Genomic DNA, 13,416 nt, shown 5'->3' with positions numbered 1-13,416 from the left:
GGGATCATGTAAGTGGATGTGAATTAGAAGATAATGTAGAGTGCCCAGTACGAAGAATTTGCAAACCTGCTCGATCACCAATTTTAACTTGATCTATTACGTTGTACTCAGAGCGGAGTTTCATATTATTAAGATCTACAATTAGATATGTAAATAATTAATAACTTATTAATGATTTCTAATAATAATAGCCATCCCCGGAGTGTGTGTTTCTATTATTTTGAGATCTTTGCTTGGGTTGGTTATATCTGGGCCGATTACTAGTTTGCACTTTGACAGCCATATTAGCATTAAAAAGTGTCGTGTCAGGCCCAAAGGTCTTCAACGTCAAACTCATCTAAGCAGGTGCATGCGGATGTAACAAAAGTTTCATAAGGCCCAAGCCCAAAAGGATTCTCAGGCATGAATCATGGTGAAATAGGTGAGCCTATAACTGCAAGATTGTCAACCAAACTTCTGGCTTTGTTGAGATAATCATGCATAGTCATCGTATCATTTCTGGGATTTTGCAATTCCATGTTGAATTGCATCACCCGAGGAGGTGAAGAGGTGCATCCAATGACTTAAGAGAAGGGAGTACTGAAGAGGTGCATCCAACTACTTGACTTAAGATAATCATCCAATGACTTAAGATAATCATACAATGTTGAATTGCATCATTGTATCTCTCCAATGACTTCCAGAGAGTGCTGAAGATGTGCATCCAACTACTTGACCTAGGACTCCTTCAGTCAGTAAGCAACTTAAGAGAAGGGAGTCCTGTTCCAAGAAACGTATCTAGATTAAGTTCACAATCTTCTCCTATTGAATCTTGAGAGGTGGTGGTTGTGTACTTTCGTGGGAATGGGTTTGTCCATTAACGAACCCAAATAGTCCACTTGGTGTGAGGTAATCCTGAAAATGTCACAGTATATTGCTTTTAACAAGTTTAACTAGATGCCCCAGATTTATATTTGAAATTTCAGGGAGTTGAAACTATTAGGTGATGTCCCTGAATAGGGTTTTAGCCCTCACATGAATATCGGGCTTGAAGCATTGACAAAACAGACCCACCCAATACCTTGGGGTGAAGAGGTTCAAACACTAAATCGTTTGGTCAAACAAGCTCTGATACCATGTCAGGAAATTAAGCTGTTAGGTGAGGTCGCTGAATAGCTTCATTTTTGTATGGATGCAAATATTGGAAGCACACGTTGTATAATGGAAAGCTGTTGTTACTAGTAGTAATTTCCGTCCTTTAAACATCCCAATTAAAAATAAGATGGAAACCAAATAAACTAACAATATGCTAATACTGCACAAAAATTACGACTCTTGTTACAATTAAGGCTGTGTGTGAGTGTGTTTGTCTATTATGGTTGCCTGGTTGGGGAAGGGGGAGCTACAAGTATGGATATAATTTGTGCTCAGTCAACTGGGTTCCCTCCCTCCAGTGCCCCAACTGTCTCAGTCTTCTGGGCTGCAGCAACTGCCGCAGATGCTGCTTCATCCAACCCCAACTTCTGTAATTCATTCAAGAACCCATTAAGATCGGTTGTATTAATTTTATATGGAGAGTGCGCAGCACCAGGGAAAGATCGGTTGGTCACTTCTTCCTTATATTGTGAAAGAGCTTTATTGATGACATCTCCCACCCGCCCATATTGCTTACAGAACTTTGGTGTTACCTGTAAAGAGTAGCCCTTCAGAAAACCTTCTCCATTCACCAGTAAAATATTTCAAAGCAGAATATCAATTCTTATACCGACTTTGGCATGATGAGGATGTTGTAGCATTCCTAACAGATCATGATAGACTAGCACCTGCATCAATATTTAAATCCATAGTTAATAACTAAAACGGTTTACTCTGACCAAAGAGGTAGCATGTATCTTCCATACACAGGATATTAAAACAGCTTATGAAGGTATTAGTTATCTATCAATTGATACAGAACCAACCATCAGCCCAAAAACAAAACCAATAAAGCAAATCATTATAGTTATATGGAAAAAAGCTACAATGAACTGGAGTTTATATGTAGGGACTGAGATTGGAAATTGGGTGGTAATACCAACCAAGCTTTCCAGCCCAGTTCATGAGGCTCCTGCTAATGTGGGGTCTGGGGAGGGACAGATGTGCACAACCTTACCCCTGCTTATACACAGAGAGGCTGTTTCCAAGATATGAATCCTAATCATCCAGGTTGCAATAGAGAAACCCAACCATTGCAACAAGGCCCAACCATGCTTTTCAAATTGCAAATTTCTCCCTTTACAATGAACATCCGAGTTTTATACATCACATTGAAAGTGCATCATAAGGATTTTCCACTGTGAAAGTAACCCCTATTTTTGCTCAAAATCATTCTGAATGTTCAATTATAAGCGGATGAGTTGTTCACTTTAGGATATTTAACAAATGTACTAAACAAATAAGAATGGAGTTAAAAAAATGTAGAGAATCCCAACCATTAAATTGAGGATGGCTAATAGTACATTAAAGCATTTTCTATGCAGGGGAATTAAGACAGTTTGGTGATCCAATCCAAACTCACCCTGTGCAAGATTGAGATAGTACATTAAGGCATTTTCTGCACTGCAATTACCATTGCAATGGCCAAATGGAAGAAGCTACTGCAATGAGATGGTCATAAACAACAGAATTTGAGAGCTTGGGATCATAATTTGGAAGCACAAAATACTTCTGTAAAATTACCAACATAAACAAGGTGATTCTGTTTCTGATTTTACCATTTTAGACCTTGGAGCTGTTTATAATTACAAAATTCCACTGTGATTCTGTTTTCTTCTTTTTGTTTTTATTTTTGAATTGCATAACTTATGCACTATCATGTGTAACTTTTTTCTGTTTCTCTGTAGCAGGGCTGCAATTGTTGTCCCATGTCTTACCGAATTAAGATACTTTCATTTTCCATGTTAAAGGCATTTGTTCTTTGTTGTTTTTGTTTCTTATCCACTTTGTTGACCAACAAGTACTGCAATTCAACCATCCTCCTGTGGTTGCTCCTCAAATCAATCCTATGACATTTAACCTTAAGATATTCTTTATTCTGGACTAATGGAATAAGATACATTGATTTTCAAGGAAATTCGTTTTGGTAATGACTTGGCAGCTTCATTCATATATTGATCATATTTTCTTCAAATCAGCCTCCAAGACAATTGGTACTTTGTCTCAAGATTTCCATCATCTATGTCCCCATTTTCAACTTTGATTATTGTTCCCTTTTGGAATCTAGGCTCATTAGACATATGGGTGCTTTTCAGAGACTCTACATGATGATCATAGATTACTTGGGTGTAGTTGGGCATAATGATCGAATTAGAATGGAAATTATTGTGCTTCTACAGGGACTATGCCTGATGTTTTCACTGGGCATGGAGATAATAGAGGTCCAGGGGGGTTGCCAAATTAAATTCTAGGGATGAGGAGTGAAATGGATAGCTCTTGCTTTTTATTGTATCACATATGTTGGGGCCTGAAGACCTGGGCTTGCCTATCAGGAAGCCCTTACTTTTCAATGATTTTATTCCCTTTTGATCTTTATGCAATTCCTGTTATTGATTATAAAATACTCTACGACCTCTTGTATTTAAAGAATTTCATTAAAGAACTTGGGTTCTAAGATCTCTACATTTTCCTCTAACCATCAGAACATGGTCAAGGCCTTTACTTGGTATCTATTATTTAATAATTTATATTTTTGGAACTATAGGACCTGATACAAAGCTTGACATTTTTTTCTTCATGTACCCTTTCGCACCAACAATATTATATCAAATTCTAAGCATCCGTTTGATAATGGCTGAAGTTGCTGAACTGAAAGACTTATTGCTTTGTCTTTTAGTTGTTAAATAATTAAATAATAAAATTTTCATGGGTATAGTGATATACTCAACTTCAGCTTCAGCCATCAAGGAGACCATAGACTCCTTAAAAACTTATTCACTAAGGGTCAGTTTGGAAGGAGTACAAATACAAATATGTAGAGTGCAAAGCCCCTTATTTTGTATTATTTTGTATGTATTTTTACTATACATATTTGTATTTGTACTCCTTCCAAACTGAGTCTAAAAGACAAAACAATAAGCTTTTCAGTTCGGCACTTTCAGCTCTTACCAAACGGATCCTATGTTCCCTAAAAGTTATTACACAGTTTTATGGAGAACCACAACCATCTATGCTTCTATAGTTATACAACAGTTTACTCTTCATGTTATTCAATGTGGAATTGGCATCATGAACAACCACATGACACAATGATATATGACCGAAAACTACTATTCAAGGTATATGTGATTGGCATCACGTGTCATCAATTAATTGTGTTCAGTGAAACATTTTTTCCACAATTGATGAGGAAAGTGTTAGAATATTCAAAATCAATTGAACTTTTCAATTTTCATTTTTCACATTATCTCAGATTCTCAATCCTTTGAAGAAACCAAATATTCCCATACTACTATGATTCTAATAATGGAGGGGACATTTTTTTGTGCAATGGTAAAGTGGCAGGCTGACAAGTGTGAGAATGAGGTTTAGGTCTGAGAGAAGCAACTTCATTCAAGAAATGCCAAAGGTTAGGTCTGTACAGTCCACCCTGATAGGTGGAATCAAAATTGGGTAATAGCCCTTATATCATTCTAATGGGGAAAATGATGGTGGAAAGAGGTTAACAATAGAAGTACTACTTTCTAAGTTTCTAACCATATAAGCTAACAGCCAATGCATTCCTCCCTCGTTGAAGTAATAGCATTGACAAATTTCAGAATATTTTGAGAAATCATTGTAGCTATTACTCTGCTCTAGAAACTGTAGTCCATAGCTTGAAGCACCCAAAAGGCTTCTAAGATTTTTTGTTCCTCTCAGATTGCTCTGAGGTCATATGCATCAAACAATAGCCATTGGGCAAACTGGCATAGTAGGGATGCCATTCAGTTCCACATTGAGTAATATGTACTTACATTTTCATCTATATTAATAACTACCTAAAGATGCCTTTTGGTATAATAATAAAAACCAGTTCATGAAGGAATATATATCTCTTCAAAGGGTTTGACTATGATATGGAAAAGATATGATATCCAAAAAACAACTGACCAATAAACTGGAATCATAAACGTGTTCATGGATGGGTTTTTATTGGTCAAAACTCTTTCCATACCATACCTTTTCCGTATCATAAATTTTCCCCTCTTCAAAAGACAATCTTATGAGGGCCCTTTTAATAAAACTGTGTATAATAATTCAAAACTTGTCTATCGAGGAATCTTTATCAATTCAAAAGATATGGGATGTTAAAAGAAATGGGATGTTCCAAAATAGCCACCTTTTAAATTTTCTCTCTTCTCTTGCTGTGCAGTACTGCTTTGGTCCCTACGGGAGCCACAAAATTCAACAGGTTTGCCTGTTCATGACTAAAATGCATAGATTTTACATGATATTAGATGCATTATAATGCTTAAATAAAAAATAAAATAATTGTTCTGTGCTTAACAAGGGGATAACCAGTTAATTAACTATACAAACTCAATATCTTTAACACCCAACCCTAGATTATAACACCATTTTCCTTACACTTATTTAAGATAAAGCGGTTAATGATACAAGGATTTCTTCATAATCGGTGCAAGTACCAAAAGGGAAGGAAAGGAATAACTAAGGCTCAGTTTGAAAGGAGTACAAATACAAATATGTAGAGTGCAAAACCTTGTATTTATATCATTTTGTATGTATTTGTACTGTTCATATTTGTATTTGTAAGATAAAGCGGTTAATGATACAAGGATTTCTTCATAATCGGTGCAAGTACCAAAAGGGAGGAAAGGAATAACTAAGGCTCAGTTTGGAAGGAGTACAAATACAAATATGTAGAGTGCAAAACCTTGTATTTATATCATTTTGTATGTATTTGTACTGTTCATATTTGTATTTGTACTCTTTCCGAACTGAGCCTAAGTAACTTACTTGCCCACTGCAGAAAGGTCCAGCCCCAATACCAATGGTGGGAATTTGGAGGGCAGATGTTGTAGCCGCAGCAACAGGTGCTGGAACACATTCCAGGACAACCGAGAAGCATCCGGCCTCCTGCAAAGCAAGTGCTGTCTCCACAACCTGAACTAAGCTAACAGCTTGTTTTCAATCAATGAACAATATAGAGGGAGACAAACAAGTAAAGAGAGAACAGATAAACCTTGAAAGCGCTGGTAGCATTTCTTCCTTGAGGCCTAAACCCTCCAAGAACACTAATTGCTTGAGGGGTGAGCCCAACGTGGCCCATAACCGCAATTCCAGCTTCAACAATGGCCTTCGCCGCTGTAATTCTGGAAGGAGCCCCTCCTTCCAATTTAATTGCATCCATGCCGCCTTCCTTGAGCACTCTAACGGCTGTATCTACTGCCTACCATGATTGAAATTGAGCACATAACCAAAATTGGCCAAATTTGGATAACAAATTATGCAAGTCAGAGATAAGAGAATGCAGAAAAAATTTAAGGTGTTGATATGCTACATCATAATAGTTGATTATTTACCTGCTGAGGACATGACTCATAGGTGCCAAAAGGGAGGTCACCGACAAGGAGGGGACGTTTGGCACCACGAGCGACGGCTCGACAGTGGACGAGCATCTCGTCAAGAGTGATGGGGAGGGTGGTGTCGTGACCATGAACGACCATGGAAGCGGAGTCACCGACGAGACAGACGTCAATGCCGACTTCGTCGAGGTGGACGGCTGATGGATAGTCATAAGCGGTGACGACGGTTATGGGTTCGCCCTTACGGTGCTTCTGTTTGAGGTGGGTGACGGTGATTCGATTATTGGGGTTCTGAGGCTTGGGTCCGCCGTAGACCGAGTTTTCGGGGACGTTGCTCATTCGTCTCAGATGGAAAAGGAGAAAAGCAGCTCTTGAGAAGATGGAAGAAGAAGCAGCTCTGGAGAGGATGCTGGGCACTACCATCTTGAACAGAAGAACCAGAGAGGAGGGAGATTGGCAATGTTGGAGGAATTTGGGAGTTGGGACTGAAAATGGCAATTGGGTGTTAAGTTGGCTCTAAAAGGAAAGGACACATTTGGGTTGCGCTACATACATGTCCGCTGATGTAGGCGCAGATAGCCCAGACCAATCGCAGGACTCACACGTGTTAGGCGTCGCAGTGAGGCAGAGCCAATCAGCTGGCGCGTTACCTAGCTCGGCGCAAAGCGGGAATTGGACACTCTATCTGTCTAGTTTATTCCTGATGTGATATCGTATGTATGCGCTACATACATGTCCTCTGACATTGTAGAACCAACATCGAGATCCTTCCTCACCTCGGATACCAAACATTGTGGGCCTCGGATCTCCCCCACTTCGGACTTCGCTCCTCAATCACATCTGTCCTTAGATTTTCAACACCTCAGATCTCCTCGGGCTTAGGAGTGAATTGACAATGTTGACCTTGGGTAATTCGAGCAGCAACAATTGGCATCGTTTATGGGAACATCGCTAAGGCTTCCTTCAATCTAACTTATAATCAAGAACACCCCTAAGTTCCAATCAATATGGTACGAAACACCAGGAATGCCCAGAACCTGGTCACCAATTAACAACTCTAAGCGGTCCTCGACCAATTGGACCACCTCGCTCGGCACATCGAGGAGGTGTGTCCCTAGGTAGGAGGCCACCCCGTCGAGGTGTCGGGCCACCAGGGGCAGCGCGAGTCTATGGACCCGCTAGCCCTCGACCCCGCCAACTCCCACCAGGGCGAGACCTCTAAATCTGGTAGCAGTCAACGTGCCAGCCAGCCACCTCGACACGCAAGACCTCCTAGCCGAAGGGGGAAGAATCAGCTTAGTCTGGCGACAACCGCCAGGACTTTGAACAACATCCCCGCTGCCGAAGAAGAGACAACTCCTGGGACGAAAGTGGATGACATGGTCATCATAGCCCCCATTCTATGGCCAAGGTCAGACGCCGTGCCTCTCCCTCTCACGTCTCCGACCTCTGTGACCTCCTCAATGACCGTCGTGCCAGACGGAACGGTCACAACCCCGCATTTGAGTACTCGGGGATCCGGGACAACCCCCATCGAGTCCGCGAGGACAAGGAAGGGGCATAGGTCCCCCTCAACCCTCGGATTGCAGAATTGCAAGCTCAGCTCAGAGTCATCAAGGACGTGCTTCGTCAAGTTAGAGAAAGCCGAGCTGAAGCCTCGACCAATCAAAGCCATCCCTCTGGAAGGATGGATGCTTTCACCTTGGACATCATGTCCAAGCCCCTCCCCTCGCACTTCAAATCTCCTATATTAGAAATGTACGATAGGACATCAAACCCCGATGACAACCTAGAAAGTTTCAAGGCGCTCATGATCCTCTATGGGTACTCCGACGAGCTGACGTGCGGGAATTTCCAGGAAACCGTCACGGGTCAGCTCAACAATGGTTCTCCGGCCTCCCACCTCGCTCTATCACTTCGTGGGAGTAGTTTGCCAACTTGTTCCTCGCCCACTTCATCAACAACAAGAGATGCTAGAAGAGCGTCGTCTCGCTGACGTCCGTCAAGTTAAGAAGAAGCAGGGTGAGAGTCTGCGGTCTTATATCAACCACTTCAAAAAGGAAGAACTTGTGGTCCGAGATCTCGACCCGATGGTCTCCATGCATGCTGCCATCAATGACCTCCTACCCGGCTCAACCCTGAAGTGCTCAGTATCCAAGACCTCGCTGAAGTCTAAGGCAGAATTCCTCAAGAAGGCCCAAAAGTACATCGCGGCCAAGGAGGCTTTGGCCGGTGACCACTAAGAAAGGGAGGCCGAGCATTACCACGAAGGCCCTGAGAAGAAGTGAAAGAACGGAGACCATCACGGCAACAACAACAACAACAAAGACAACAAGAATCCTTTGGCCTTGGCCTTGGCTTATAGTCAATACACGCCACTTAACTCCACCCAAATCTAGATCTTGATGCAGGTTAGCAAGGACGAGTATGTAAAGTGGCCTGAGAAAATGAAGAGGAACCCCAAGAGGGGTAACCCAAAAAAGTACTGCAAGTACCACCGCAACATCGGCCATGACACCGAGGACTACTACGAGTTGAAAAACAAGATAGAGTCCCTCATCCGCCGCGGTCACCTCAAGCAGTACATTGGAGGCGAGGCCGGGGCCTTGTCCTCCCATCAGCAGCAACAACACCAATAGCTCATTAGTGTCATAGACGTCATCATTGGAGGCTCAAACTCGGCTCGCAAGGCCTACACCAGGCAGCTAAACATCCAAGGGCCAGCCCCGAAGAAGCTGAAGTAGAGCAAAGCCCTCGCATTCATAGATGAGGACCTAAAGGGGGTTACGATCCCCCATGATGATGCGTTGGTGATCTCAGCCATTTTCCCAAATTTTTTGGTGAAGAGGATCTTGGTAAACAACGACTCCTTAGTCGATATCCTCTTCTATGATGCATTCGATAAATAGCTGCCTCCAGCCTGATGATGTGTTGGTAAACAGTGGCCATCATCCCATGATGATGCGTTGGTGATCTCCATGCATGCCGACACTTGGTAAACAGCTGGCGCTCGAGCGCCTCTAGCCTACTAATGTCCCACTTGTCAGCTTCTTTGGAAATGTAGTTCGGCTAGAAGGAAGAATCACCCTACCAATTACGGTAGGAATAGAGCCTCGACAGGTTACGAGGATGACAGAGTTCCTTGTCGTGAAGATTGGCTCCCCTTACAATGCCATCATCGGGATGCCATCCCTCCACGTACTCAAGGCAGCCATCTCCTCCTACCACCTTGCCCTCAAGTTCCCCACCAAGCATGGCATCGGAGTTGTTCGGGGGGACCAACAAGTAGCTCGTCAGTTCTATGTGGTAGCATTAAAGGGCAAAAATAAAGAAGCATTGCCACTTGAGAGCCTCAACCTCAGGGAGGAACCAATGAGCCTAGGCCAAATGGACAAGGACCTCATCTCGGTTCCCCTAGACAAGGCCAAGCCTGACAAAACGATCCATGACGGGTCCAACCTTCCCTAGAGAGCCTATCTGAATTGGTAAGCTTCCTCAAAACTAATGCCAACGTCTTTGATTGGTCTGCCATTGACATGCCCGGAATTGACCCATCGGTCATTATTCACAGGCTGAGCGTGGACCCAAGCTCTAGGCCAGTTCGTCAAAGAAAGATGAACTTTTCATCAGAGCGTTGGAAGGCCACAGGAGAGAAGTTGACAAGCTACTCGATGGCAGCTTCATCCAAGAGGTACACTTCCCTAACTGGTTGTTGAATGTGGTAATCATAAAGAAAGCTAATGGGAAATGGCGAATCTGTATTGATTTCCTAGACCTCAACCGACCCTATCTAAAGGACAGTTTTCCTTTGCCAAGGATAGACCACCACATCAATGCCACCACATGGTATGGACTACTCAGCTTTATGGATGCCTTCTCCGGATATAACCAGATCAAGATGCACCCCAAAGACGAGAGGAAGACCTCATTCATTATTGAGCATGACACCTACTACTATAAGGTCATGCCCTTCGGCCTCAAGAATACCGGGGCAACCTATCAGTGTCTCATCAACAAATCCTTAACGAATCAGATGGGGAGGAACGTCGAAGCCTACGCGGATCATATGGTGGTAAAGAGCCTGAAAGCCGAAGCACACACCTCAGACCTGGCTGAGATCTTCGACACTTTGTGGACGTACAAAATGAAGCTTAACCCCAACAAATGTTTTTTCAGCGTCACCTCAGGCAAATTTTTGGGCTTTGTCATCACTCAATGAGGCATAGAGGCAAACCCAGAGAAGATCTAAGTTATGTTGGATATGGCACCACCTCGATCAGTGAAGGAGACACAAAGAATGATAGGCCAAGTGGCCAGCCTCAACCGCTTCTTGTCAAAGTCAGTCAATAGATGCCTACCCTTCTTCCGAGCCATAAAAAAGTTAAGAGACTTCCAATGGACAGAAGAGTGTTAACGCACCTTTGATGAACTGAAGAAATACCTCACCTCCCCTCCTTACTCGTCCCCTTCCCGGAGAGATCTTGTGCTTGCACCTGTCAGTTGGGGACGAGGCCATCAGCTCGGTCTTGAACAGAGAAGATGGAGTGTAGAGGCTAATATACTATTTCAACAAGGTCCTCTGTGATGCCGAGACCAAGTATCCCAAGGTGGGGAAGTTAGCCTTCGCCTTGGTGGTCTCGGCCAGGAAGCTCAAGTCATATTTCCAAGCTCACACCATAATGGTCCTCACAAATCAACCACTCAAAGTCATCATCACCAAGACAGAGACCTTAGGATGCTTAACAAAATGGGTCATCGAGCTCTCCAAGTTCAACCTCAAGTACAAGCCAAGGCCAGCTATCAAAGCCCAAGCCTTGGTGTTAAACAGTTTTGTATGCCCTTAGTTTCAATCAAGATGATGTACTTTATGAGTTTATTGTAAATGAATAAAAGTGCATATTTGATTCATGTTCCCTGGGTATGTTTCTGTATAATACCCTTAAACTGGACACTTAATGAGATTCGTGTTAGTTTAGAATGTTCACAGCTAGTGGGTCGGTCTGGGGGGACCTATCCTGACAAGGCTAACACTGTGGTGCCACCAAGTCGGTTAGGGTGGCCTGTCTCAGTTGCCAGGGTGGAACCTAGGCACATATAATGTAGGATTAATTGAATCTTTGAACTGGACCAGATTTCCAGTATTGCCCTGGACCTTGGAGATTGATGGGCAAAACTAGAAAGTTACACCCGACCCATAGACTCGATTATGATACTGCACTAGGTGTCGGATTGGGCTGTCTTTGATATACCAATCAGTGAGATCCTTAGCGGGGGTCAAAATCTGGGTATGTTGGGACAGTTAGAGAATTCATCTGAGTGGGTGATAGTGACAAGATCAGCCCCTTTTTCAGACAAAGGTAATGATCGGGGATGCACTCTCACCGATGGAAACGAAGACTGCCGGTAGCCGATTTCAATCATCGAGATTTGTTTTGCAAAATATATTTTATATGAGATATAAAAGTATATATATTATGGTTTCAAAATGATTTGCAAAAGGTTTTTATTCCCGGGATCCATATAAGCAGAGAGTGCAACATTGTTCCTTGCAGCCGAGAGAGAGGTGCTCTCTTGTCGGGCAGTGTATGATCATTATGGGCTGAGAGGTTAATTGTAAGACCATTGAGGATAATACCTGATGGGCCAATCTTGCATCTGCCCATAGTCCCTGGGTGATACAAGGTGGCTTTGCCCAGGGACCACTTAGGGTAAGTGTTGGGCCCATAGAGACCATGAGATGGTTTTCAGGTGGTGCACTGTCCATAACAGTGTATTCGGCCAGGCCTTGTAACAAAGGCTGGGTTGAACCCATGTGGCTGATGTGTAGATCAATGGCCACACCATACAAGGAAGCCCAACTGGGCAGCAGTTTGGAAGGCTAAGTGAATACATAACCTTAAATGGGCCTTAAGCCCATTTTGAACTGGGCTAATTTGATTAGTCACTTAAAGGGGCGAATTATGAGATGGATCAGCTGATAGGATTGGGCCCATACCTTATCCACTTAGAGTGTCCAAGATCTAAATAAGATTTAGATATGGAAACCTCCTAATTAGATTAGGAGATGGCTGATCTGATCTGCAAATAAGATAAGGGTTATCCCTTATCACTTAAAGGGACTGATAGTCCTAATGGGATTAAGAGCTGATCACTTTAAGATTATAAAAGGAGGAGGGGGCGGCAGCTTTTAGACATACAACCAACACACTCTTGTCTTTAGAGCTGAGATCACAAGAAGAGAGAATTCTGCACCCTACGAATACTCTCTTGCTGCCTCCTTCCTACAGCCGCCGCCTTCAGTAGTTCGATCTCCAATTCTTGGGAGAAATCAAAATTTGATCTTGATACCAATCTTTTGGAGGAAAGATTGGTTGGAGTTGTATTCACAAGCCATCCAGTTGATTTTTGCGAAGGGTCATGTTCTTTTGGAAGAGCATTGCTGATTCTGCTCCACCCTGCACTGCGCCATCTTCAGTGGGAGCATATTTTGGATCCTTCCTTGGGCGTGAACACCTCCATTGAGAGATACTGTTTCTCCGTATCAATTATAATCCCTCCCTACTCCTTTTGGTTCAGATTTGGTTCAGTTTATGGTTCAAGAATGATCATCGAAAATATGATTTTCTAAATAGGGAATGCGATTTCCAGTTGAAGGGAGAGAAAAATTTTTGAAATTCGCCCCCTTATTCCGCAATCTTTGGGCGTCCATGTGATGGATATCCTATCCCTTCAGTGGTATCAAAGCCAGGTTCAAATCTTGAACCATTTTGTTTCAGATTTGAACCTGCGCAAATGGGCAGAAGGCGTTCTACCCAATTTGTGTAGATATGGGTTTTAGGAAATTTGTTCCTAAAATTGATGGGCAAATAATCTTAAA

General features: G+C 42.7%; 1 protein-coding gene across 2 annotated transcripts; it reads right to left on the bottom strand.

Annotated features, from left to right (window-relative positions):
- Positions 1–1,193: 1,193 nt before the first annotated feature.
- LOC148848888 (3-methyl-2-oxobutanoate hydroxymethyltransferase 1, mitochondrial-like) lies at positions 1,194–7,230 on the bottom strand. 2 transcript variants are annotated; one of them, XM_088948488.1, is made up of 5 exons: positions 6,537–7,230; positions 6,197–6,403; positions 5,971–6,117; positions 1,749–1,802; positions 1,194–1,667 (listed from the first exon to the last, which is right to left on the bottom strand). In XM_088948488.1, the coding sequence occupies exons 1-5, from the start codon at positions 6,960–6,962 to the stop codon at positions 1,407–1,409; spliced, it is 1,095 nt and encodes a 364-aa protein (XP_088804614.1). In that variant the 5' UTR covers positions 6,963–7,230; the 3' UTR covers positions 1,194–1,406. The 2 variants fall into 2 exon arrangements, with proteins under 2 accessions (XP_088804614.1, XP_088804615.1); XM_088948489.1 differs by lacking the exon at positions 5,971–6,117 and having other exon boundaries at positions 6,537–7,051.
- Positions 7,231–13,416: the final 6,186 nt, after the last annotated feature.

The sequence above is a fragment of the Nelumbo lutea genome, chromosome 6 (genome assembly GCF_056320005.1).
Source record: "Nelumbo lutea isolate HS-2025 chromosome 6, American lotus-T2T, whole genome shotgun sequence".
Classification (NCBI taxonomy): domain Eukaryota; kingdom Viridiplantae; phylum Streptophyta; class Magnoliopsida; order Proteales; family Nelumbonaceae; genus Nelumbo; species Nelumbo lutea.
This window is presented reverse-complemented; position numbering and strand designations above follow the sequence as displayed.

Coding starts and splice junctions, on each gene's coding strand:
- LOC148848888 (XM_088948488.1), bottom strand. CDS start 6,962: ATGGTAGTGCCCAGCATCCTCTCCAGAGCTGCTTCTTCTTCCATCTTC. Junction 6,404..6,536: donor ATGAGTCATGTCCTCAGCAG/GTAAATAATCAA, acceptor CAATCATGGTAG/GCAGTAGATACAGCCGTTAG. Junction 6,118..6,196: donor ATGCTACCAGCGCTTTCAAG/GTTTATCTGTTC, acceptor AGCTTAGTTCAG/GTTGTGGAGACAGCACTTGC.